This window comes from Pipistrellus hanaki (assembly GCF_964339955.1).
Source record: "Pipistrellus hanaki genome assembly, chromosome: 16".
Taxonomy (NCBI): Eukaryota; Metazoa; Chordata; class Mammalia; order Chiroptera; family Vespertilionidae; genus Pipistrellus; species Pipistrellus hanaki.
In genome coordinates this window covers 48,722,228-48,748,938 of record NC_140518.1, presented here as the reverse complement: position 1 = coordinate 48,748,938, position 26,711 = coordinate 48,722,228, and the positions used below count along the sequence as shown (strand labels likewise).

Sequence of the window (26,711 nt, the reverse complement as noted above, 5' to 3'; positions counted from 1 at the left end):
TGCTAGGCCTGCGGGACGCAGCAGGGCTGGGGAGTCTGGTTTCCGCAGCACAGCTGTTCGTGTTTCCGGAGAGCAGGCAGCTCCACCGGGGAGGAGGCTGCCGCTCCAGGGCAGCTCCAGCCGGGGCGGAAGGTGCCTCCTTTATCAGAACAAAACAGTCAGGGGCAACAGAGCATGGTGCCTGTTTCTCACATTCTAGCTGGTTCCCCGGCCTTCTGTTTCTGCACGCTTTCAAAAGGAGTGTGCATCAAAATCAGCCCGAAGCCTGGCTGGGAGACCGCTCTGCGCTCCAACTTTCCCCTGCGGCAGGGCACCCGCACCGGCTCCCGGGGCCTCCCCCGGGCGCACCGTGGAGGAAAAACCTGGGAAATCCGGTGGGACCGAGAGCCATGGCTCCCGGGGCCTGACCGGCCGGCAGCCTCCCCGCCACGGCGCCCCGGGAGGCGCGGCGCGGTTCCCGCAAGGGGCCGAGTGCCCGGGCCGACGCCGCGGGGGCAGCCGCCCGCCCCCAGCCGGAGCCCGGGGGAGGGAAGCAGAGGGAGCGAGGGAGGAGGCGGGGAGGGAGGGGAGAGGAGGAAGGGCGGCGCGGCGGCGCGGAGCCGGCGCGGGCGCGGGGCGGGAGCGGAGCCGCGCCCCGGGCGGCCGGGGCGGGGGCGGCGGGCGCCGGGGAGCGCGCCCGGGAGCGCGGAGGGCGGAGCGAGGGCAGCGCTGACCGCCGCCGCCCCCGCCCCGCCCGCGCGCAACAGTTTCCCCAAAGTTGCAGCCCGGGAGGCGGGCCGCCGGCGCGGATGCGGCGGGATGGGCACCCGGCAGACCAAGGGCGGCCCGGCGGAGAGAGCCCCCGGCGCGCCGCCCGCCGCTCGCCGCGAGCGGCCCGACTTCTGGGCGTCGCTGCTGCCGCGCGCCGGGGACAAGGCGGGGCGCGCGGGCGCGGGCGCGGGGCTGCCCCCCTACCACCGGCGCGTGGGCATGGTCCAGGAGCTGCTGCGGATGGTGCGCCAGGGCCGGCGGGACGAGGCCGGGTCGCTGCTGCAGCACCTGCGCCAGGTGAGCGCGCGGGGCCGGGGGGCGCAGCTGCGGGAGCGCCCCGCCCCTCCCGGGAGGCCGGGCAGCGTCCAGGGGCACCGCCCTGGGCCCCCGACCGCGGGTACGGAGCCCGGGGTGGCAGCAGGTGAGCGCCGGCTCCCGCGGAATTTGAGGCCTCCGGATCGGGCGGAGGAAGGATGGCCAGGCGAGGCTGGGCTGCGGGGGGACCTGTTGAAATAATGTCCGCGCTTCTCTCCTCCCCTGGCTGGGAGGCTGGTTCCCGGGAAGGCTGGTGGGAAGGGGTGCGGGGAGGGTGGCCTGGGTTAGCCAAAGGCGCTTTTCTTCCTCTTTACCCACGGGCAGTCCCCCCTGCCAAGGGTCCTCAAGGAATGCGTAACTGCCAGCTCCTCTGGGGAATCCAAGGGCGCAGCCGCGGGGCTGGTGAGATGCCAGTCCGTGTGGCTGCCCACCTGGAGGCATGCTGTATTGCGCCTCAGGTGGGAGACGGTGTTTACCTCCCGCTGAATAACTTGGGCAGGTGCTCAGCCGGCAGCCCCCGCTGAGCCCTGGAGGGGAGAGGGGGTTGGATTGGTTTCCTGGAAGCTGCCAGCGCTCTGCCCTCAGCCTGTCCCTGTGCCCCTGGTTAGCGACTGACTGCCGGTCTGGCGTCCCCTCCACTTAAGGGCTGTCCTGAGGGCCGTTCCTCTCTGACCCCCCTCAACCACCCTCCTCTCTTCCACTCCTTTTCCTTCCTTACTTTTGAGAGCCGGCTGGCCTGGTCCATGGATTTTGTTGAGTGGGAGAGAGGCAGGAGGGTGTCTTCACTCAGCTTTGGGGGCGAGTTCGGGCTTCATATTCTTGCTAGATTGACCCTCCTAGTGGTGGTGTCCATGCCGATGGGACAGGGAGGTCTCGGGTGGCCTTTCTGAAGTTTCCCCATCGCCGATGAAATAGGATGTATGGGCACCTTCTTAGGAGGAGTTTCTACAACCGACTCAGAAGTGCATCCCTGCTGATTTTGTGGCGACCCCTCCCCCCTTATACCTGACACACTGGAACCCCCGGAGTGTGTGTTCCCAAGGTGTGCACAGCGCTGGGAGAGAGAAGCAGAGACCTAGGGGATAGGGAGGGACGAGGTCCGCTCTTGGCCTCACTCTTCCAAACAGAATGAGGCCTGAGATGCCCCAGGATGCTCATGAGCCTTCTCTGAATTGATTCATCAAAGAAAGATGACATTACCCATCACTAACTTCACCTATGTGTATTTATTGGTCTCAACAATTGAAAACCAATGCAAAGCCTTTGTGGAAACTCTTGCTTTCCAACAGAATAATGGATTTTCCAGACCATCACATCCCATTTGCACACCAGATAGCAAGAAGGCTACTGATCCCATGCTATCCCCAGCACTGCGGTGCCTGCTTCTGGGAAGCAGGAGAGTGGAGGGGCTGATGGGAGGGGTGCACACAGCTCTTCTTGGAGGGGAAAGAACAAAGTGAAGTCAGCATTCTTGAGGGCCTGTCACGGGTCAGGCACCTGGGGTCCCTCTGAGGCTGAGCAGGACCCCACATCCTGAAGCGGACCTTCTCCCTGGCTTTCGGAGGACAGAAGTCCCTGTGGCCCCACAGGGTCCTTGAGACAGGGAGTATTTTTTGAGAAATGTTGGTCTTGTCGGTGTCCTGACCCCCTTCTGAGTGGCGGGCCTAGGAGAGCTGATGGGGGCAGGATGGGGCTAATCAGACTCCTCTTTTTTGTGAGGACAGTGGAAGGACTTGCCTGCAGCTCTTGGCAGGTCGACTCCCTTAACCTTAGCTGTGGGTAGGGTCCGTGGGCCTCTGCAAGCCAGCAATGGGTGTGCCTGGGGGGCCGGAGAGCTGCCCTGTTGCCTGGAGGGTACAGGTGAGGCACCCAGGCAGTGGTGGGAGGGGAGCACCAGGGTCCATATGTCTGTCAGGATCAGGGAGGCAGTTTTTCCAGGACCCTGAGGCTGTCTAAAGGAATGTTGAGCTGGGTCTGTGCTGTGTGCCGAAGTGGCCCTTTCTTCCAAATTGTGTTTCTCATTCTGGTCTCCTTCTCCAACCTGGAAGTGGTGATGTTCAGAAAGGGGGCGAGCAGTCGCTGAGACAGAAACACCAGGGCCTCTGGGGGCAGACAGCAGAGCTCAGGGTGCTCAGTCCCACGTGATGTTGTTGAAGCATCGTGGGCCTTGAGGAGCGAGCAGGGAGGAAGAGCAGGACAGCACAAGCCTCCACATTTGCACGGCACTTCCTCCTGTGTGTGATAGCCTTCTCTGTTTGACTGCAGCATTTGTGTATGCGCCGGGCCCCGGGGTTGGAGGTCAACTGGAGATCTTTAATCCCTGTGATCTTAACCTCAAGTCCTTGAGCTTGTTGAGATCATGAAAAACTCTTCCCACACAAAAGCAAGAATTTCAGAGGGTTCACAACCCCCAAGTTCAGCATATGCTGTAATCTGGTACCCCCCCCCCACACACACACACACCCCAAGCTGTGTGACTTGCTACAGGCTCAGTATATGGAAACAGACTGAGGGACCACGTGTGGCATTTCATGGTGGCTGCAGATGCTGCTGCTTCTGAGTGCCCCTCATTCGACTCTAAGATTGGGGTGAGGTTCCCTGATTGGAGACTGCACTGTCCGTGCTTGTCACTCGCTGGAGAGATAGAAGGAGACCTTACTTAATGTTAACGGTGCTGAGCTGCGGCCAGTGGTGCATCCCTTTAGGAGCAATGTGATCATGGGGAGAGCCTCGGCTGAGAGTCCGCGCAGGCCTTCTGGTCCTCAGTCTGCTTTGGCCTTGGACCCCACAGATAACCCAAGTTGTGTTTCCTCATTTCCCAAAGGGTATCTGGGGTTCTGAGCAGAGCAAACGCTGTAAAGGGCTTTGCAAATCAAGCAGGCTTTTCCAGCGAAGATGATAAGGAACAGAAGAATCTGCCCTAATTTGGGTCTGGCCAGGCCATGGGCAACGTCCCCTGTCTCAGGCCAGGCTCGAGGACCTTTGGGATTCCGTCTGCCTGGCCAGGGCTCTGGCTGGATCCGCAGCTCACGCAGATTCAGAAGCTGTCTGGAGCAGGTGCGCATGGGGATAAAAGAAGCCAACCATGGGAACAAGAGGCCATTACCCCTCCCCCGCTTCCCTGGAACCCGTCCGCAGGCCTCACCCTGCCCCATATGCCCTGCCCTGAGTCTTGGGATCAGAATTGCCATCTCTAAGGAGCGCTGGAGAAGAAGTAACATTTAGTCATGAAGTGGGGGTGAGTGCCAGGCTATGTGCAAGGTGGGGTGTCATCTAGTCAGCCCACCAGTTCCTGAGTCCCCAATTTTCCAGACTGGGGTGTTAGCTAGCTTCATATAGCACCAGCACAAGGGGGTCCCAGGATACAGGCTGAAGTGACTCACTTCCGCCTGTTCACCAGCCTCCCTGCTTCCTTGTATAGAGGGTGTGATTGGGTTGTTTCACTGCCTCTCAGTATGGCTCTGCCCAATGGTGTGCTTGGACATGGACTCAGTCCACTGTGGCCAGGGTGGCAGAAATGCCTTCACTGTACAGGTAGGAGCATGAACCACATCAGCTAATGCAAAACAAGAAGGCCCACCCCAGGACCGAGGGTAACTTGCTTCCCCAGGGTGGCTACATAATGGTCAGGCACTTGGAGGTTCCCTGGGCATCGGGAAGTGGGGTAGGTCTTTCCTACTCAGAGGCAGATTAGTGGAATGGCCTCGAAAGTCACCTTTTCCCTCTGACATCCACCTATGAAAATCTCTGTAGGTGAATAGGCTGCAAGGTCACCAGACACCAGCAGGGAGGCCTCCACCCTGGACTGTGATCTTAGCCTTCTTCACCTGGAATGCGTTTCCAGATTTCTGCTGAATGTTCCTTACCTTTCCAAGGCTATCTTCCTGGACAGTGTCAGCCCGTGGTTCTGAGATGCAGAGGTAATTTAGGTCCTACTGTTGTGGGGTCGAACCCCACACTGGGTGGTTGTGGGAACCCCTTTCAAGTCCCGCGTGGTTCAGGGTTCCAGTTCTGGAGAAGGCCACACACAAATGACAAGAGACTAGAAAAAATTTAATTTGGGGAATTGGGGGCCAGGCAGGAGCCCACCTCTAGGGAGAGGACTACCACTAGGCTCTGGCTTTGCTATTTCTTTTATTGAGACTATGGGATACACCCATAGCCCTTAGGCGGGTAATAGGCAAATTATCACATCAGTAAGGATTTACATGATTATTTGATGGGGAAGTTGCCTCAGATACCATTGTCTCAATTAGATAGGGAGTGGTTGGCTTTGACCTTTCAGAGCTTCAAGATTGACCAGCTTTCTACATCTTTCTATTAGTGAGACAATGATCAGTTTCGGGTAGGTGGTATTTCATCACCATGCACAGTTTCCCCTTGTACCCATTTTGTTTGTCATCTGATGTTTCCTGAGAGGAGACACTGCCACCACCTTCGGCCCTGGCATGGTACTGACCACCACAGGCCTGTAACATTCTTTTTTTAAAAAAATCTTTATTGTTGCCGAAACCGGTTTGGCTCAATGGATAGAGCGTCGGCTTGGGGACTGAAGGGTCCCGGGTTCGATTCCGGGCAAGGGCATGTACCTTGGTTGCGGGCACATCCCCAGTAGGGGGTGTGCAAGAGGCAGCTGATCGATGATGCTCTCTCATCGATGTTTCTAACTCTCTATCTCTCTCCCTTCCTCTCTGTACAAAATCAATAAAATATATATTTTTTAAAATAATAATAAAAATAAAATAAATAAAATAAAATAAAAAATCTTTATTGTTGAAAGTATTACAGATGTCCCTCTTTTTCCCCCCATTGCTCCCCTCCATGCAGTTCCCGCCCTGCCCCAGGCCTTCACCACCCTACTGTCTATGTCCATAGGTAATGCATATCTATTATATATAAAAGGCTAATATGTTAAGTGTCCAACCATCCAGGTAACGACGTCAGGTAGCAACAGCCAGATTCCTCTCCCTAGCGACTAGCCTCCTTGCAGTTTCTTCAGCCCAGGAATACGACCTGCTTTATAGCCAGGTGCAAACATTTCACATTTTAGCCAAATGTCTGTGAAGCCTTTTCCCATGCCTCATCTCACTTGATCTTCACAAAAGTCCTAGAGTAGGTAGATCGGAGACTCGGGGGAATCTTATTTTCTTTTCATTAGCCAGAAATCAGAGATTTAGAAAGCTTAGAAACTTGAACCGACTGAAGAGAAATAAGGAATGGTGGACCTTGAAAATGACTTCAGCTTTTCTCACTGTGCAGAATATAGTCAAACACTGCTGCAATTACATATTTTACCTTTGTTCTCCCTGCATGATCTACAATAATAATCTGCTTTGTGTTGATATTTACTGCTGTGTTGATGACAATTACCTGAAAGAGAAGTTGGGGTGCTAGACCGGCAGGAAATAGTTTAGCTAAATCAGAAGCAAGTCTAATTAAGCAAGTTTATTCTATATCTGTAACAGGCTAAGTTGACTCATGCAGGTCGATACATATAAAGCTCTTGTTGGTACCAATTGCACACGTGTGCTTCCATCTGTCATTGTCTGTCGTGAATTTGGTTGACACTTCTATTATAGAGAAAGGGCGAATAGTGATATTAAAATATTTCTTCTAATTAATTTCCTTTCAGTGTGCACGAATTCATGCACCAGGCCACTAGTATGCATATAAGATCTTTGGTTAATCTCTTTCTACATAGCCCCTCTCTCCTTCCCTCTGTGTTTCCATGCCTCTAATTCTGTTATTCATCAGTTTATTTTGTTCATTAGACTTCTTGTTCATTTATTTTGATTTTCAGATTCAATTGTTAGATAGTTAGATACTTATTGTTCATATTTTTAGTCTCTTCTTTTTTTTATTCTTCTTATTCTCCTTTATCTGACCTTTAATTCTAAATTATAGCTTTTCTGAGTAGAGTAATCTTGGCTGTAGGTCCTTCCTATTCATCACTTTGAATATTTCTTGCCACTCCCTTCTGGCCTGCAAAGTTCCTGTTGAGAAATCAGTATGATGTATCTTGGTGTGTGCCTCTTTGAGTTCCTCTTATTTAGGACACTGCACTTCCTGGACTTGTACATCTATTTCTTTCACCAGGTAGGGGAAGTTTTCTGTCATTATTTCTTCAAATAGGTTTTCAATACTATTTTTGAATAATATTTTTCTATTCTGTTTCTCTTCTCCTTCTGGCACCCCATGATGCAAATGCTGGTACATTTGAAGTTGTCTCAGAGGCTCCTTACACTATCTTCATATTTTCTTATTTTTTTCTGTTCTCATTCTGTGTTTTTTGCTCCCTCATATTCCAATCATTGATTTGATTCTCAAAATATTGAATCCCTGTTAGTTATCCTTTATTTCAGTTAGTGTATGCTTTATTTCTGACTGGTCCTTTCTCATGTCTTTGACATTCTCACTAAGATCCTTGAAAGTCTCACTAAGTACCTTGAAGTTCTCATGAAGTTCCTTGAAGCACTCATTAAGATCCTTGAGTAACCTATAACCATTGTTTTTAACTCTGTATTCAGTAGTTTGCTTGTTTCCATTTCTTTCATTTGTGACATGTTTCTTTGTCTTCACATTTTGGCTGGCTGCTACCCTGTGTTTTTTTGTTTTGTTTTGTTTTTTTTTTCTGTGTATTAAGTGGAGCTGCTATGTCTCCTGGAATTGGTAGAGTGGCCTAGTGGCTCAGCCTCCCCATCACCTGAGCTGGGCATTCTAAGTGCGCCCCTGTGTGGGCTGTGTGCAGTCTTAGGGTTGAGCCTTGATTGCTGTTGGCCTCACTGGGAGGAATTGATCTCCAAACCAATTGGCTGTGAGGACCAGCTGCATATACAATGGAGGAGCTGTTATGCAGGAGACACCCCTAAGGAGCAGGACTTGTTTCAGTGGGGCTTTGGTGCTTACTGAGTCTGCCCCTTGAGTGTGTTGCTTGTGGATGTGTAGAGTTCTATGGGGTGGTCTGAAGCAGTCCACCTGGTGCACTGGCTCTGGAATTACCCAACAGGGCTACAGAGAGATCTGAAGATGGCTGCAAGTTGTATTGGGCTAAGACAGTGGTCAGCAAATCACGGCTCATGAGCCACATGCAGCTTTTTGGTCCCTTGAGTGTGGCTCTTCTACAAAATATCACGGGCGGGCACACATGTACAGTGTGATTGAAACTTCATGGCCCAGGCACAGAAGTTGGTTTTTGGATCTCAAAATAAATTTCAATCATTGTACTGTTGATATTTGGCTCTGTTGACTAATAATTTTGCCGACCACTGTGCTAAGAGTACCCAGGTGAGGCCCCATAGTGAAGTAAGTCAGGTTGGTGCTAGTTCCAGGTCTTGGGCCTTTTATTGATAGATTTGGGGCATGCTGACTCCAGCTGCTGCTTGTTTGAGAGATTTTAGCAAAGTCTGAAGTCTGAGCCAGGACAGGCTATTCATATGAAAAAAACAGCTGCAAACAGCTTGAGTGGGGCTGCAAATGGCAAGGGGTAGATCTCAGAGAATTATTAGGGTGGAATGAACAGTGTAGGCCAGGCTGATGGAAACTCAGATATGGCTGCCACTCAGCTCTGTGATGGAGGAGGTCCCAGCACAGAGACAGTGACCCCTGAGAGCACCCTTGTCTGGGAGAAAGCTGCCCCCAAGTTTCTAGACAGGCACAGTCCAGTTTCTCCCCATGTGTCTCTGGATTCCCCCAAAGCCACTGCCTGGCATTGGAGCTTAGAAGAAGCAGGACCATGTAAGTTTGTGTATGGGCCCTTTAAGAGGATCACCTGGGACTGCACGGCTTCCTTATCACTAGCCACAATCCCTGCTGGTTTTTACAGCCTGAAATTACAGGGACATCTCTTCCCAGCTCTGGAACCCTGGGACCTCCTGTTTTTCACTGGACACGGACCAGCCCATTTTGTGCCTCTGCCCCGCCCATCAGTCTCAGTGTACTTTCTTCTTTCCTTTTGTAGTTGTAGGACTTCCATTCAGCCAGATTTCAGGCAGTTCTGGATGATGGTTGTCTGTATTTTAGTTGTAATTTTTATGTGTTTGTGGGAGGCAGCAAGTTCTGGTGGTTACCTACGCCACCAGCTTGGTTCCTCTCCCCATGTAACATTCTTCAGTGGGTCCGAGCTGTGCAGGTGTGTCCTCAGAAAGCATTTGGCTCCCTGGCCACAGCTGTGTCTCTGGGGCATGTTCACCAGGCCGTGGCAGCTGTCATGTTTGCCTTCTGTGTGGTAGGATTCCTGGGAGCAGGGTCCGAGGGGCTTGGCTGTTCCTGGCAGCCTGCCAGGTGGTGGTATTCTTGGATAGAGGGGTGGCATGGTGCCCAGCCTCTGTGGGTACCTCGGGGATCCCATCTGGCAGGTGTGGTTGGGCATCTCCGCCAAAGTGGCGGGAGGGGATGGAGCCTGTGGGAGAGCCTGGCCTCTGCATCTCGGATCCGCTGCTTGTGCTGAATCATGTTCATTCCAGCCACAAAGAGGAGCCTGCTTTTTACGTTTTTATTTACTTATTTATTTATTTATTTTGTTAATTCTCACCCAAGGATATTTTTTCCACTGATTTTCTTTAATAGTATAGAGACTAACTTCTGAGGGCTACTTTTTAAATATATATATTGTTATTGATTTCAGAGAGGAAGGAAAAGGAAGAGCGAGATAGAAACATCAGTGATCATTGATTGATTGCTGCCTCCTGCATGCCCCACACTGAGGATCAAGCCCACAACCGGGCATGTGCCCTTGACCAGAATCAAACCTGGGACCCTTCAGTTCACAGACCAGTGCTCTATCCACTGAGCCAAACTGGATAGGGCTCTATTGATTTTTAAAGAGAGTAGAAAGAAGGGAGGAGTGGGGGGAGAGAGAGAAACATCGATGTGAGAGAGACATGCCTGACCACCAGGGCTGGGATCAAACCTGCACCCGAGATACATGTCCTTGACTCGGAATCGAACTGGTGACCCTTTGGGGCACGGGCGATGCTCTAACCCAGCGGTAGGGAACATTGGCCCAAGGGCTGTCTAAGGCCACGAAATCATTTGGTCTGGCCCTGCCAAGGCATTAGGGGTGAGTAAACTAAATGTTTGACCAAATAGAGCAGGCTGATTTTTGAGTTGATGATTTTGTATTGCCCATGAATGATGTTATAAGTATCCAAGTGGTCCTTGGCAGAAAAAAGGTTCCCTGCCCTCACTAACCACTGACGCATGCCCACCAGGGCAAAACCTCTCTGACTGGGCTGGGCACAGGCGCTCCCCATGCTAAAAAGGCAGAAGGAATCAGTACCGGGACCTGCTTCACTGCTTCCTAAGGCCAGGGACACAGCCTGGTGCGGCCAGGCGTGACCTCAGGGCAGGTGCTGGGCCTGCTCTCCTGACTCCAGGTCTGGTTGGGTGGGCGGGGCTTTCTCTTTTGAAGCAAATGCCCACATCCTCAGCGAAGACCAGACCTGCTCTCTCCAGAGCCCACGGACACTCCATGCCCCTCCTGGAAGCACAGGCGCTCACTCTGCTCCTCCCCTAATGCTGTTCCTTCTCCCTGCACACTCTCCTAGGCAGAGGCCATAGACCTGTCCTGGGCACAGCGGGTTTTCAGGAAATCCTTAAGCTTCCGAAGGAACTGCTGCTCTCAGCCCACGGGGCCCAGCAGGCTCTTGCTCAGATGTACCTAGTGTTCCCCCAGACCAGGCTGTCCTTCCAGCACCCACAGTCACTCCCCTCCGTTCTCAGGGTTCCAGGTGCTCCTCTGCACCCCACACGCCTCCTGCAGGCAGGGCCTCTTTGCAGAAGGTTATACAGGTGAGTAGGGTCTTTCTCTGGCTTCCCCACCAGGATCCCCAAGAGGTGGGATCAGTATTTGAGGAGGGCCCTCGTTGGTTTGGCTCAGTGGCTAGAGCATTGGCCTGCAGACTGAAGGGTCCCGGGTTCCATTCCGGCCAAGGGCACATTCCCAGGTGGCTGGCTTGATCCCCAGTAGGGGGCATGCAGGAGGCAGCCAATCAATGATTCTCTCTTATTATTGATGTTTCTCTCTTATTATTGTGTTTATTTTCCTCTCCCTTCCTCTCTGAGATCAATAAAAATATGTTTAAAAAAAAACATTCGGTGAGGTCAGTACTGAGGTGGGGCTCTGGGCCAGCCATCTGCCCCGCATTTCCTGTGAGAAGAACAGCGCACACGTGCCCTCCAAGCTCCGCCTCCACTGTCTGGCTCCGATCGCTCTCAGATCGCACTCACCGGGGGGAATGAGGGGCAGGAGGGCCCCGCCGTATCCTGACTCACTCACCCGGGAGCTGGCTGTTCCGACGCGATCAGTGACCTTGGCGTGTGACCTGCTGTCAACCCACCACCTCCCCGCCAGGCCTGAGCAGTGCCACGTGGCTCTCTGGGAGCCTTTCCCAGCTTCTTATTTTTATTTTTTTAACTTTTATTAGCTCAAACTCCTGGTTGCTGCAGCCATGTGGAGTCCTGCCAGTGGCTGCTGCTCAAGGGATGTGGCGTTTGGATGTTTCCACCTTCTCTCCATCAGGACGGACCCAGTTGGCCTGCCAGGTGGGCGGTGCCGAGCGTGTTTGCCCGCAGCGGCGGCCGGCCTCGCGTTGGGTCTGAGTTCTGTGCCCGCCTCCAGAGCTGCCCGCCGCCCCTTTTTGGCCCTCCATGGCCATGCCTGCCTTCCTGCCTCCCTCCTTCTCTTTGTGTCTGTGTATTTCCCTTTCTCTCCCTTGCCTGCATGAGAAGCACTTTTCATCTCTTGTTAGTTTGCGGGATCTTGGCCCTTGTCCCTCTGCATTGGGTGCCCCGGCCTCCAGGGCAGGAGGGCAGGAGGGGCCCTGAGGAGTGGGAGGAGGGGTTGAGAAGGTCCCTGCTCGTCCTGGTTGTGCGGCTGTTGGCTCGGGGCCCTGGGTGCAGGGCAAGCACTGGGACCCTTCCCACCCGCCCACTGCTTTCTAGTCCATGACGCGTGTCCTTGTGTTTATTTTGCTCCTTAAATAGTCTTGGTAGATTGGCAGGATGTTTCTTAAGTAAAAAGTGGCAGGTTTTGTAATAAAAAGCATTGTATGATTATAGGAAAGTGAGAAATACCGATGAGCACGAATATGATGGTGTCCGCTCCCCCAGCTCTGTGTGGGCTGGAGGCAGCGGGCAGCAGGCAGGAGACCGTGCATCCTTGTTCCCTGCCTCGTGGCGGGGCCTGCGGACCCAGGAGGCCAGAGCTAGTGGCCAAGCGGAGTGCGGCCCAGAGCAGGGGCCCGTCCGTGGCTGTGGCTGAGGCTGGCTTCGCCGGGAGCCATGAGTTCTAGTCCCAGCTCAGACCCAAGCTCGCCCAGCCCCTTCCTTTCCTTCTCCGGCCCATTTCCCTCTAAAAACGAGATGACCACTGAGCCCCCTGCCGCTCAGGTGCCAGTCCACCGTCTTCCAGAGGGGGCGCTTCCTCCCGCACTCGGTTGGTTGGTGGTTTCTTCAGCTCTGAGCAGCTTCACATCCGTGCCGTGAGGTCACTCCCTCGACCCAGCCAGTGCGAGAGCCAGGGCTCAGGGAGGAGGCTTCCGCAAGAAAGCAGCCCCAGAGCCCTGCGGGTGCCCCCACCCCCACACTGGCCACTGCAGAGGCCCGCTGCCCTGGGAGCTGGGCCTCTCCCAGGGTCCGGGGGGAGAGCCGCCTGGGCCTGCTGCCTGCAGCCTCTCCCTCCGCCTCCTGCGAGGCTGCCCCCCCCAGGCCCCGCTCCGAGGTCACTCAGTGCTCATCTCCCCGGGCTTTGTGCTCCTGCCCCGGGACCCAGACCGCCCGTCCAGGCAGAGCTTCGGCGCCTGCAGTGCCTGGTCCCGCCCGGCCACCGGTGCCTGCCGGGTGGATGGCACCAGGAAGAAGTGGGAGTGGAGGGCCTGCCAGGTGCTCTTTCTAGAACGGATCAGGGCACAGCTGGTGCTGTAGATGGGGGTGGTGCGTGCAGAGCGGCCGTGGCCGGTCAGATTCCGGCTCTGCCATTGCCTGGCTGGGCTGGGCAGAAAGCCAGAAGCGTGGCAGTAGGGACGGCGTTGGGGGAGGGGACACTCACAGGTACAGGGCACACAGCACACGCCAGCTGCCCTGCGAACCCTCCTCCCGAGGGTCCGAGACGGGCACGGGCTCTGGCGGGGCTCAGGGAGTCACCCTCGCTGGGCTGGGCCTCCCCTGTGCTGCTGGACCCGCTCGGCAGCTCTGATGCTCAGTCCTGCCCTCTCCTTCCCGTACCCTCCGCCCAGGGCTCCCCAGGGCACAGCATGCCCAGCAGGAAGCCCACCCACCTCACAGTGCCGTCCCCGGGGAGCCATCCCCCACGGCTACACCTGACCCGGAGGGCCTGCCAGGTGCTCTTTCTAGAACGGATAAAGTGGTACCCCTCTCCAACGGAGGGCCGCCAGCACCCCGGCCACCGCAGGGAGTCAGGCGGGTGGCCTGGGAGGCGGCAGCCTGCACCCCCAGCTGCTGCCCTGAGTTGTGTAAGTACAGTCACTGCCTCCTGGCACACCGCTCTGCCCACGGCGTCCTAGGATGGTGCTGGGGGCAGGCAGGGCTCAGGACCTGGACCTGGACCTGGACCTGCCCATCCCAGCACAGCCCTGCCACACCCCACTGGTCCCAGCACACGTGGGAGCCCCACCCCCTCCACCCCCCCCTCCAGGGCCTGGCCCCACAGCATGGGCCTCTGGCTTGTCGGGGACCCAGCCCAGGGCGCTGCGGTGCAGACAGGGTGGGAAGGAGGGGACAGGAGCTGCAGGTGCTGCCGGGGGGGGTGGCTTTGGGGTCCCAGAGAAGACCACATGTTCACTCTGGGGAGCGGTCAGACTGCAGCTGCCGCCCACCGACGGGCTGTTCCCAAAGGTTCGATGCTGGACTGGGCGTCACTTCTCCTCTGTTAAATCCAGGCTGCCTCACCAGCGGTACACCAGCCTGGTGTCTCACTCAGGCCCCGCACAGCCTCAAACCCCTGCAGGGTGGCCCTCCGGAGGTTGTCCCTCGGTGCACCTGCCAGGAATGTTGTTGAAGATGCAAGCTCTGTGTTCTGGAGAGGACAGCAAACGCAGCGTGCCCGCAGGGTGGTGGCTGAGACCCGTGTATGATCTCTTATTTGAGGCTCTCGATGGCCCTCCCCTGGGGGTCACCGCCTCCCTGGGTGTGTGAGCGAGCAGGAGCAGCAAGGGCTGCAGAGAGCAAACCTGTCCAGGGCTGGGCCAGCCAGCCAGCCCTCAGCGGGCCGCCTGACCGTCTCATACATTGTGGTCTGACTGGCCCCAGCCACCCGAGTATGGGCAGGGCTGGGACTTGATGTCCTCAGAGGTCCCAGGGGCCTGGGTCTGCCCCCTCGGCCTCCTGGGGGAGCTGGAGGGAAGGGCAGGGGCTCCATGGCTTCCCTTGGTGAGCGGGCACGCGCAGTCAGAGCTGAGCGTTCTATGGAGGCGCGCCGAGGACTGGCCCCGGCCGCCTGCCAAGGCCCCTCCCCCCGGGGCCCGGGAGCAGGGGAAGGGAGGCTCCGTCTCCAGTGAATGGCGGGTTGTCTCCCGAGCCACCTCAGGTTGCGGTGCTGGCTCGGGCCCATTCGCAGGGGCAGCATGAAGGGTGGGCTGGGGCTCATGTGGTGGGGGACAGGAGGGGACACTCACAGGTACAGGGCACACAGCTGCCTGAACCTCCGGGACCAGAGGTGGGAGGGGAGGCGGGGAGGGAGGGGTTGGGCAGTACCACTCCCCTGAGCGTGTTCTAAGTGACGCTTCTTCAGCAATTTATTTTTTAAAGGAAGGCGTTGAGATGAGGCTCAGGCTGTGATGAACTGGCGATGGGGGAGGAAGGGAGGGCGGTCCAGCAGTGGCCTGTCCGAGCTCCCGCCCCCCTGTCAGCGGGGAGGCCGAGGGTGGGCAGGTGTGGTTCGAAGAGACTCAGGCAGCTCCTGCCCGCACAGGGCACAGGGCACAGGGCACAGGGCTTGGGAGGAGGGGAAGCCGGCTGCCTGTGTGCACAGCCCCACCCAGGTGACCGGGCAGAGCACGCCTGGCAGCCTCCACAGCCTTGGCTCCAAAGGTCAAAGTCTGCCAGCTGAGGCCAGGCGGGCGCCCCGCAGGCCCAGCCTTCCTGCTGCCACGGGGCGCGGTGCGGGGACAGCCGGAACCGACCTCTGCCTCTGCCTCTGAGCAGGTGCTTCCCTCTTCCTCCTCAATCGAGGAGCTGAAAGAGTTGGGCATCTTCTTCTAGAAGGTTCCAGCTCAACACTCTGGCCGCTCAGAGGGTGTCAGACAGAATAGAAGGTGACCTGCTGGGTCTGGAGTCGGCCTGGAGGGGAGCACCGGGGCGGCATCGTCCAGCTCTGAGGACCCGGTGCGGCTTCCAGGCTGTTCCCACTGCGCCGGGAGAACAGGGCTGGCTGCTTCCCTTCCCCTCCGCACGAAATCCTTCCATCCCATCTCGTTTCTCCTAGGCTGTACCAGTCTCCTGAAGTTTTTATGATTCTCAACTACAGACTTGTTCCAAACTGCCTTCTAGATTTGTGGGTTTTGGAGTAAAAACGCTTTTCCGTGGGATCCTTGCCGATGGGGTTCCAGGCAGCTGCCGGCCCGGAGCCCATGGGCGGGCGCTGGGGCAGTTCTTGGATGTGGGACTCAGACACGAAACGTGCCAGTGACCTGTTCCAAGAATCCCATCTCCAGAAACTGCCTGCGGGTGGGGAACTGGCCAGTCACGCAGGGCGGGGACAATGGGAATGTTAGCTATGGTGCTCTCAGAGGGAGGCTGGTCCGAGGGTGCGGCCCGGCGAGGGTCCTCTGAGGGGGACGGGACCGAGGGGGAGGCAGGCCTGAGCAGAAGAGGGGGGTTGGGCTGGAATTCGGGAAACCGGTTTAGAATTCTGGCCAGAGGCTGATGGGAACCCTAAGGGAGCAGGAGGGCAGGGGTGGAGCAGAGCCTCCCGCGGCCCCGCCTGCGCTGCTCTGAGGGACGAGGTCCAGGAGGGAGTCCTGGTCTTCTCTGGCACCCCAGAATCCAGGCAGGGCTGCTGGGCTGGCAAGAGAGGCCGGGACCCTGTGAGAGCTCTGCCTTCACCGGGTCTACTGCTTTGCTCTGTTCATCCACCCCCCACCTTCCCCCCCTCTTCCCCCCTCCCTCCTAGCGCCCCTGGGTTTGTGGGGAACCCGGTGACCTCCCAGGAACCAGGGGAAGCCCCTCCCTCCCCCCCCCCAAGGACACAGCTTTCACACCTGCCTTACAGCCTTTCTGTCTCAGAGTCCCTTCTCGCTGCTGCTGGTCGTGGCTTTTCTCCCTCTGCAGCAGCGTGAGGCCTGGAGAACAGGCTTTAAGGGGGGACATGTCTAGGGCACTCGGGGCTCCTGTCCTGGGGCCCCTGCCCTCCTCGCGGCCCAGAGAACGGCCTCGGCTCCTTCCTGGTGGCCTGGTGCTTGCTGGCCCTGGCCTGACAGGTCGGCTGAGCTTGGACACACAGGCAGGGCCTTGCTCGAGGCGAGGGGTGGGGGGGTGGGGGCGTCGTCCTCCCTCACCACTTCCTGCCTGGAGTTGGGAGTGAGCTGACGGGACTCCCCTCTGCTCCCCAGGTTCTCAGAGGCTCGCCTGGCTGGCCTCTGCCTAGAGATTTAAAGTGGTACAGACCCTTTGTTTATGTGGCAGTGGATTTACCTGTCAGCGTGCCCAGGCCATGGTACCCAGTTTTTTGTCCGTTTGTTTTTATTTAACAGTGTTTCCCAAACTTTTGACATATGTGCACCCCTTCTATAATTTTCGTAACACTGAGTACCCCTCATACTCATGAGAACATAGAATTAGGCGCAGCTAAGCACGGTGCAGTGCATATCCCCACCGAACTCCGGTGCAACGTGTACCCCCACCAAACTCTTCCCGTACCCCTGGGGGTGCGTGTACCACACTCTGGGAAACACTAGCAGAAGCAGAGTTATGGAGAGCACTCGTGTGGATTGAAGCCGTAAGCCACGTCCAGAACCCTGTGCCCTGGGCAGAGGGAGAGGGAGAGGGCAAGGGCACTTTTAACTCAGGGGGTGGACTCCCCAGTGTGTGCTCACACAAGCCTGGGTGCTCCTGCAAAGCTGTGTTTTAGAGGAGATCAACGCTTGAGCCGTTAGACTTTGAGTAAAACAGATGACCTTCCATAATGGGGTGGGCCTCATCCAATCCATTGAATCCTTCAGATAAAAGACTGGAAGGACTTCTGCCTCTAGAATGCGCTCAGGTTCAAGGCCACAACATGAGCTGTTCCCTGGTCTCCATCCTGCAGACTTCAGACTTACCAGATCCCACAATCCCATGAGCCAGTTCCTTACATCAGTCTCTCTCCCTTCCTCCCTTCCCCTCCTCCTCCCCCTCCCTCTCGCCTTTCTCTCCTCCTTCCCCTCTCTTCCCTCTTTCTCTTCCTCCCTCTCCCTCTTCCTACACAGACACACACACACACACACACACACACACACACACACGCATGCACACGTGCACGCGTGCGCACACACACTGTATGGTTCTGATTCTCTGGAGAATCCTAGCTGATAACACACTTGTCCCCAAGGCCTGGCAGCTGGGAGAGATGGAGTTAGAAGCTTCTGGGGGCTCTGAGACCCTCTTGCCCCTGCCACTCGCTCACTGTATGGGACGGCCCTCTAGCCCTCAGCTTGTCACCCTGAGAAATGGGCTGTTCTGGTGAAGCCGGAAATTCTTGGAAAGCAGGTTATCAGGGAGCCAGCATAGCCTCTGAGTCATTCCTCCACCTTGTTGTCATGGCCAGGAGTTCCTTTGACAATGAATCCAACTTTCCTCTGAAACGGACAGTGTGCCCCAGAGGGGCACGTGGCTTCAGCGCTCTCCCTGGGAGGCCGGACACTGACTCCATTATTCCCCGCCATCGCGGAGGCTCGGGTGGGTCACACAGGCAGAGAATCCGGGGAATGTAGGCGCGGGCGGCAGGCCAGGGACTTCTGCAGAAGAATCTAGTCCCAGGAGATGCTGGGGGCGGCAGGACCTTGAGAAAGAGCTTGGGGGATCCTGCAAATGCCACACCCTTTCACTGAGTCATGGAGTGCAGAAGCTAGCCAGTCTGAGGGAAAAGGAAATGGGTATTCGTTGAATTTCTTACGTTCCAGACTCTGTGGCCCAAGGCTCTCGCCTGCCTCTCTCTGCTCTCTCTTTGGGAAGCACGAGCGGGTGGGCCTCGGCCGGCCTCGTGTGTGTGTGTGTGTGTGTGTGTGTGTGTGTGTGTAGCGAGCCAGGCCCTCCACCCCCACCCCCGCACCATGCCCTGGGAGCAGACCAAACCCTGCTAGCTGCTGAGCCTTCCAGCGTTCCTTTTATTTTATTTTTTAGAGAAAGCATCCTGTTGGTATTTATTTGTTGCTGCTATTTCTTGGACTTTAATTAAATTCCCTTTGGCAGCAGCCAGAATCTGTTCCCAAGGCCCGTTTCTTCAGAGGGTGTTCTTTTTAAAGACTTCAGGTTAAAACACAAACAGGGCAGCCATGAAGTCCCTCCCAGCAGGGCTGCCCGCCCCATAGGGGGCCATCTGGCTGGAGTGCTTGTCAGAAGGAGGAGGGCTGTCCCTGGCCAGTGTAGCTCAGTGGATTGAGCATCAATCCATGAATCAAGAGGTCACTGGCTCCATTCCCAGTCAGGGCTCATGCCCGGGTTGTGAGCTCGATCCCCAGTAGGGTCAGCCAGCTCCATGTGATCTCTCATTGATGTTCCTGTCTCACTCTCCCTTTCCTTTCCTGTCTCTCTAAACATCAATAAAAACATTAAAAAAAAAAAAAAAAATCCAGGAGGGCCAGCCTGCCAGGATGCCTGGCTTCAAAACCCCGCAGGGCTAGGCGACCTTGAGGGAGAGGCACAAGCTGTTCATGGGGGGCGGGGAGAAGCAGCCCTGGGTGAGACCAGAGAACCCCACTCCATGCCCCTCACCCCGCAGCCAGGCGGGCAAGTCAGGCAGAGGGCTGCCAGTGACGGCCGTGTTTCTTGGCGTGGACCCTCAGAGCGGCCCTCTCCAATAGTGCCTGGCTGGTGTTGCGTGAGCAGTGTGTCCCTTTGGGTGCCACCAGCTCACGGGCCTGTGGCGTGGTGCACACTGAGCCGGCCTGCCCTTGAGGAGCAGCGTGCCCTTGGGGCCAGCGGCCGGGCACTTGAGCAAGGCTGCCTGTGCCCAGGACAGGGTCTGCTTCTTTCATGGTTTCTGCAAGTTTGCTTTGCTGCCTGCTGTTCTGAGCAGCAAGCAGCAGCCCTCCTCTGCTGGGCCGTGGGCTCCCCCTCCCACAGGCTCCCCCCCCCCTACAGGCTCCCCCCACGCCCGCAGGCTCCCCCCCACACCCACAGGCTCCCCCCACACCCACAGGCTCCCCCCCCACACCCACAGGCTCCCCCCCAAACCCACAGGCTCCCCCCCACACCCGCAGGCTCCCCCCCACACCCACAGGCTCCCCCCCACACCCACAGGCTCCCCCCCACACCCACAGGCTCCCCCCCCCACAGGCTCCCCCCCACACCCACAGGCTCCCCCTCCCACAGGCTCCCCCCACACCCACAGGCTCCCCCTCCCACAGGCTCCCCCCCCACAGGCTCCCCCCACACCCACAGGCTCCCCTCCCACACCCACAGGCTCCCCCTCCCACAGGCTCCCCCCCCCACAGGCTCCCCCCACACCCACAGGCTCCCCCTCCCACAGGCTCCCCCCCCCCCGCAGGCTCCCCTCCCACACCCGCAGGCTCCCCTCCCACACCCACAGGCTCCCCCCCACACCCACAGGCTCCCCCCCACACCCACAGGCTCCCCCCACACCCACAGGCTCCCCCCCCACACCCACAGGCTCCCCCCCACACCCACAGGCTCCCCCCCACACCCGCAGGCTCCCCCCGACCCACAGGCTCCCCCCCACACCCACAGGCCCCCCCCCACACCCACAGGCTCCCCCCCACACCCGCAGGCTCCCCCTCCCACAGGCTCCCCCCGACACCCACAGGCTCCCCCCCACACCCACAGGCTCCCCCCACACCCACAGGCTCCCCCCCACACCCACAGGCTCCCCCCCACACCCACAGGCTCCCCCCACACCCACAGGCTCCCCCTCCCACAGGCTCCCCCCCCCACCCTCAGGCTCCCCCTCCCACAGGCTCCCCACCGCAAAAGAGGAGCTGTCCTCCAGACCACATCTGCACAGTGGTCCCTGGGACGTGGTCAGGGGGCTGTTGGTGTGCCCGCGTGTGTGTGCGCGCGCACACACACACACACACACACACACACACTGCTTATGGCTACTTGGGTTTTTTAGTTACTCTTCAATCTATTGAAGTGGAATTTTTAAAAAATATATCTTTATTGATTTCAGAGAGGAAGGGAGAGGGAAAGAGATAGAAACTTCAGTGATGAGGGAGAATCATTAATCAGCTGCCTCCTTCATGGCCCACACTGGGGATTGAGCCTGCAACCTGGGCATGTGCCCTGACCAGGAATCAAACCATGACCTGGTTCATAGGGCTATGCTCAACCACTGGGCCATGCCTGCCAGACTCAAGTACATTTTAAGTTGGAATTGCAAGGCTGATCTGTAGGTGCTCTGAGAGACCTAGTTCTCTGAAGTGTTACGAATGTGTGAAATACCAGATTCATGCATTCCTCGATGTATCTAAGCAGATTCACTTCTGTATCTCCTGGTTTATTTCAACCCTTTCTGGACTAAGGACACTTCATCACCAGGGAAGCAGCAGTTTTACTCTTCAGAGCCAGTGAGCTCAGAGATGTGGGTATTCGGGCCTTTGAACTCCAAGTGCCACCTCCAGCGGGTGGTACAAGGTACCTGTTCTGTTCTCCAGTCTTCAGTTCCCCCACCCAAACTCCCCCTGCCCACCCAGGTTACTTCATTGCAGGACCAGATTCTATTTATTCATTCACTAGAGGCCCGACGCACGGAGATTCGTGCAGGAATGGCCTTCCTTCTGCTGCCGGCACCGTCTTCGCTCCAGCCAGAGTCGCCTTTCCACCGCCCCACAATGCCCAGAGGCCCGGAGAGGCTGGGGTGGTGCGGAATGCCTGTGTCATCGCCATGGCAACGACACAAGTGTCCCGCCCCCACCACCACCACTCAGCACCTGTGTATGCAAATTAACCCACCATCTTTGTTGGGTTACTTTGCATACTCCTGATTGGCTAGTGGGTGTTGCAAAGGTACGGTCCATTTGTATCTTTCTCTTTTATTAGTTTAGATTTATTTCTTTATTTTTATTGATTTCAAAGAGGAAGGGAGAGGGAAAGGTGGAAATATCAAGGGTGAGAGAGACTCATTGGCTGCTTCCTGCACGCCCCCTAACTGGATATCGAGCCTGCAACCCAGGCATGTGCCCTCGATGGGAATTGAATCCAGGACCTCTCAGTCCTCAAGTTGATGCTCTGTCCACTGAGCCAAAACGGCTAGGGCATAGATTCTATTTATTGCTTGATTCTCAGTCCTCCCATCCTCAAGGCCCACCTCTTGCAGCTATTTAGTGGCATCCTCGGATGGTGCCACCCTCACACCTCAGCTCTGCCAGCATGTGTCCCAGGCCATGCAGTGTCTCACTCCTGCTTACTGCTTCCAATGACTGAGTGCCCGCTGTGGTTTCTTAGTGGCAGAGAATACGTAACATGGAGCTCACCATCTTGGCCACTGTTATGCCCAGACTTCGTGATCCCCCAAGGACCACCAGGGAGCCAAGTCCGATGCAATAAACAAAAGAGCCTTCACCATGCTAGCATGTGCTCCTCCCACCCACGCCGGCAGCATGGCGGAAGAGAGCGAATTTCTCCCAGTCCAGGGGTTTTGAGGGCCAGGGATAACTCCGCCCTGCGGGGTGGAGTCGGGAGCTCATCCTTGCCCCGCCCTGCCCTCTCATTCCCCCCTTGTCTAATGTGCCTAGTCAAATCATTGACTCAGCCTACTTCCTTTCAGCATAAACAACAAATACAGTTATCAAGACCCTTAGTACCACAGTTCCCATCAGTATTGTCCTCACTGAAGTCCAGTTCCCCTCCTGCAGGCACCAGTTCTCTTCCTGGCCTGTAGTTGCCAGGATCCAGGCCATGCAGCTGGGAGTCATGTAGTCAGGTCTGGGTGCCATCTACTTCAACAGCAGTGGGCGTGCTCAGGATAACAGTGCAGCATCCCTTTGAGTCCTTGGGCAGCAAATTTCTTTACCCACATTGAGTTCCGGGGCTACAGGGTCTGCAGTGGGCACTGGCAGTGCATCTGGAACAAGCAAACTGCAGAGCCTATAAGGACTTGAGCAAGGAAATGGTTACCATACATGATCCCCTCCCAAAAAGGGGAACCTTGTCCCAGTAAGGGGTACACCTGGCCCTCAAGAGGGCAAAGGACAGGGGGTTGGTCCAATTTTCACCGATTCTAAGACACATTTAGTTAAACCCCCTTCCTCCCGAGTCGCACCTACCTGTCCTAAGGCTAGGGCTATACTCTGAGATACCTTAGCTAACAAGGTGGGGCTGTTATCTGATAGTGGGGTACACCTCAACCTAATCTGAAGTGTCTATAAAAACTAGACCTTAATGCTGGTGGTTTAATCTCTGAAATCCACCTACCAATGCTCTCCTGGGGAGGTTCCCTGGGACCTGAATTCCCAGGGGGGATCCCCTTACCTTGCTTAGCATTTACCTGTGCACAGACAGTACTTTTAGCAACTCTGCCTCACAGAAGTTCAGAAGTTGGTGACACTTAACCTGGTGTCACCGGGCAACTCTGACCTAGAGCCTCTGGGACCAACAGTCTTGTCATCTGAAGGGTCCATCAACCATCTGGTCCTTCAGTGGCTTGCTTCTGTTCAGCCAATTCCTTCTGGCTGCAGTTGGTAACCCTCTTTCCTCTGTGGATGGCACAGTGTCTCCATCAAAGGGCCTGGATTAAGGCCAAAAGTTCTGGAACTGTGCCCAAATGGTGTGGTCCAAGGTGACTACCACTGCCCCTGCATATCAGGTCCCATCCTGAACGTAACTGCTCCCATCCATGAACAGTACCTTGTCATCTGTTACCTCTGTGCAGTCATGAATGGGTTCCCTCATCATCATCTGGAAGCAGGCCGGCAGGGTTGATGGTCAGAGTCTTATGAATCCAGACATAGGGCTGGTCCAGGAGAAAAGCCTGACCCATCCAGGTTAGCTCCTGGTCCAGAGTCCGCTTATCTGCCTCCTTCCTTCACCAGCAATGCTGTGGTGGCCACTGCCTGGGAGCATGCTGGCCACCCTGCTGCCACAGGGTCCATTCTCTTAGACAGATAGGCAACAGGTCTCTTCCAGGGACCTAGAGTCTGAATGAGAACCCCTTTGGCAATGCCTCTTACCTCACTCACGTAGAGGTGGAAGGGCTCCGCGTCGTCCAGCAAGGCTAGGGTAGCTGCTGAGATGAGAGCCTTCTGTAGCTCCTCAAAGACCCGTTGTTCCACTTTGGACCAGTTCAACAGCTGCATTCCCCCAGTACGTGTTCCTTCCGAGGACCACAGTCCTTCTTGATGTCCAAGGAAAACAGGCAATTTGTCCGGTGGCTTCCTGGGCTGATGTACGGGTCCTATTGGCTCTCTCAAGACTAAATAGGGTGCCCCAATGCCCATCAGGAAACTAACAGGCTTGCCTCGCCTAGCTAACCTGCCAGGACATAATCTTTATAATTTTTATAAAAATCTTATCTTCCAAAAATACATAACCATGCCTCAAATTTTAAAGAAAAGGCAAGGGAGGAGGGAGCAGGTCCAGTACCTGTTCCCAGGCCCCCAGCCTCTTGAAACTCAAAATGCCACATTTTTCCTACAGATACAGATCTATCTGCATTTCTAAGCCCCCTCTACTTCCCCCCTCCGCAGAACATCGGTGAAAATTGTCCAAGCAGTCGCAGGGGGTTAAATCATACAAATAATTGTTTTAACACAATTCTAAATAAATTATAAACCTTTGTGATGAAGTCTACTCAAACCTATAAAGTAGATACACATGATTGAAATTAAAAACGATTCCCAAAGTTTAAACAAAATACAAGATGCAGGTACAAGCCCAAATTCAACAGCAATGGCATATGAGAAAAGCAAAACAAAACAAATCAAATATAAAAGTTTCATGTTACATTAAACATTACTTCAGAAAAACTGACTTAAAATAATTTTTTAAGTGTAAGCATTACATACTTTTTCATCTGACAAATGAGAATAAATCAACCCTTGAGATTTTTGATCATTACTGCTTATTCTTAACACATATAATACAGTTTAGTCTGCCATATACTAGGCATCTAGTTACTGCAATTAACTTTTCCTAATTCAATTTATACTTTGAGCTTTTAAAGCTGGCAAGTCAAATATATTTGGCATTTTTTTAGATTAATAACATTACATTTCTAATACATCCTGCTTATTTAGGGTAAAGTTTCAGCAACAAATCTAATCATACAGTTTTTTCAGATCTCAAAATTTTTTTTTCTGAAGTTCAAACAAAGCACTGAATAATCTCTTTGTAGGAGAGCTAATAGTCTTGCGCTCTCCGGCCTCCCCTAGACCTCTTCACACCAGAGGCAGTTTACTAGGATTTAAGACAATGTCAGGAAATCATAGGTCAATCACAATTCATACTTAAGTAGCTATTTGACTCTGCTTAGTTGATACCAATGACAAGGAAGAGGAACCATTGTGGGCTGCTTCACCACCAATCACCTGCTGCTGGAGCAGCATTCAAATGCAAATGAACACATTCTTTACCTGAAGCCTCTCAGCCATTACTATTGGGTCGGCAGCTAAGTAATTGCGGGTTTCACACATATATGGCTTCAGTTGAATTTTTAGGTTGCAGACGTAGTACAAATGTAAAACACATTTTGTTATTTGATAGTTGGCTATTCAGCTGTTAATCAGTAAAAAAAGTTTTTTAATCTGTTTTGTAGTTTTCCTTTGGCGTTCGTTGAAAAATGGAAAATCAAAAGGAACATTTTCGTCATATTTTGCTTTTTTATTTCTGCAAAGGGAAAAACGCATTGCAAGCTCATAAAAAGTTATGTGCTGTTTATGGTTACAAAGCCTTAAAAGAACGGCAGTGTCAAAATTGGTTTGCCAAATTTCGTTCTGGTGATTTTTCACTCAAAGATGAAAAACGCTCTGGTCGTCCAGTTGAAGTTGATGACGCCCTAATCAAAGCAATAATCAGTTCGGACTGTCACAGTACAACACGTGAGATTGCAGAGAAGCTTCATGTATCACATACATGCATTAAAAATCACTTAAAACAACTTGGCTATGTTCAAAAACTCGATACATGGGTTCCTCACGAACTGAAAGAATCACAGTTAATGCAACGCATTATCAGCTGCGATTTGCTAAAGAAACGTAATGAAAATGATCCATTTTTAAAACGACTGATAACTGGCGATGAAAAATGGGTTGTTTACAACAATATCAAGCGGAAAAGATCGTGGAGCAGGCCAGGTGAACCAACTCAAACACCATCAAAAGCTGATATTCAGCCGAAACCGGTTTGGCTCAATGGATAGAGCGTCGGCTTGGGGACTGAAAGGTCCCGGGTTCGATTCCGGTCAAGGGCATGTACCTTGGTTGCGGGCATATCCCCAGTAGGGGGTGTGCAAGAGGCAGCTGATCGATGACTCTCTCTCATCGATGTTTCTAACTCTCTATTTCTCTCCCTTTCCTCTCTGTACAAAATCAATAAAATATATTTAAAAAAAAAAAAAAAAAAAAAAAAAAAAAAGCTGATATTCATCAAAAGAAGGTTTTGTTATCAGTTTGGTGGGATTACAAAGGAATTGTCTACTTTGAACTCTTACCACCCAACCGAACGATCAATTCTGATGTCTACATTGAACAACTAACGAAATTAAACAATGCAGTTGAAGAAAAGCGGCCCGAATTGACAAATCGAAAAGGTGTTGTATTCCATCATGACAATGCAAGGCCACACACATCTTTGGTCACTCGGCAAAAATTAATGGAGCTTGGTTGGGATGTTTTGCCACATCCACCATATAGTCCTGACCTTGCACCATCTGATTACTTTTTGTTTCGATCTTTACAAAACTCCTTGAATGGTAAAAATTTCAATAATGATGATGATGTCAAATCGTACCTGATTCAGTTTTTTGCTAATAAAAACCAGAAGTTTTTTGAACGTGGGATTATGATGCTGCCTGAAAGATGGCAAAAGGTCATTGATCAAAATGGGCAATACATTACAGAATAAAGTTATTTAGTTCCATGAAAAAATTGTCTTTGATTTTCTTTTAAAAATCCGCAAATACTTAGTTGCCGACCCAATACCTATAATAGTTTCTGCCTCAAGGCTGGGAATTTCAAAAGCTGCTTACAATGACTTGGGAAACTAGTTTTAATTTATCTCCCGGTTATCTTCACCATTTTTAAACCTCATTCTGGCTCATTCTGTACACAGAAAAGTTTTAAGCACAGCCCAAAACTATGCGCACTCGTTTTGAACTGGCCTTTTCACTTTACTGAGCACAGAGATTCGCCCTTGAGCTCTTCTCCAGTACCCGATGTCGCCAGGGACCAGATGCCTCCATGCCGGCCCAGGCCACCAGAGCCCAGGCCCCCGGAGCGAGGCTGCTGCCACTGCAGCCCCAGCCACACTACTCAGGCGGC

At 54.5% G+C, this 26,711-nt stretch overlaps 1 protein-coding gene across 2 annotated transcripts in view; it reads left to right on the top strand.

Annotated features, from left to right (window-relative positions):
* The first annotated feature begins 690 nt into the window (after window positions 1-690).
* Window positions 691-26,711, top strand: part of LRRC75A (leucine rich repeat containing 75A) — a 52,709-nt gene continuing 26,688 nt past the window's right edge. Inside the window, exon 1 of one of the 2 annotated variants that reach the window (XM_084861532.1) lies at window positions 691-1,047. In XM_084861532.1, coding sequence (XP_084717658.1) covers window positions 799-1,047 — 249 coding nt within the window. In that variant the 5' untranslated portion in view covers window positions 691-798. The remainder of the gene's footprint in view (window positions 1,048-26,711) is intronic. The other variant, XM_084861531.1, reaches the window with a different exon arrangement.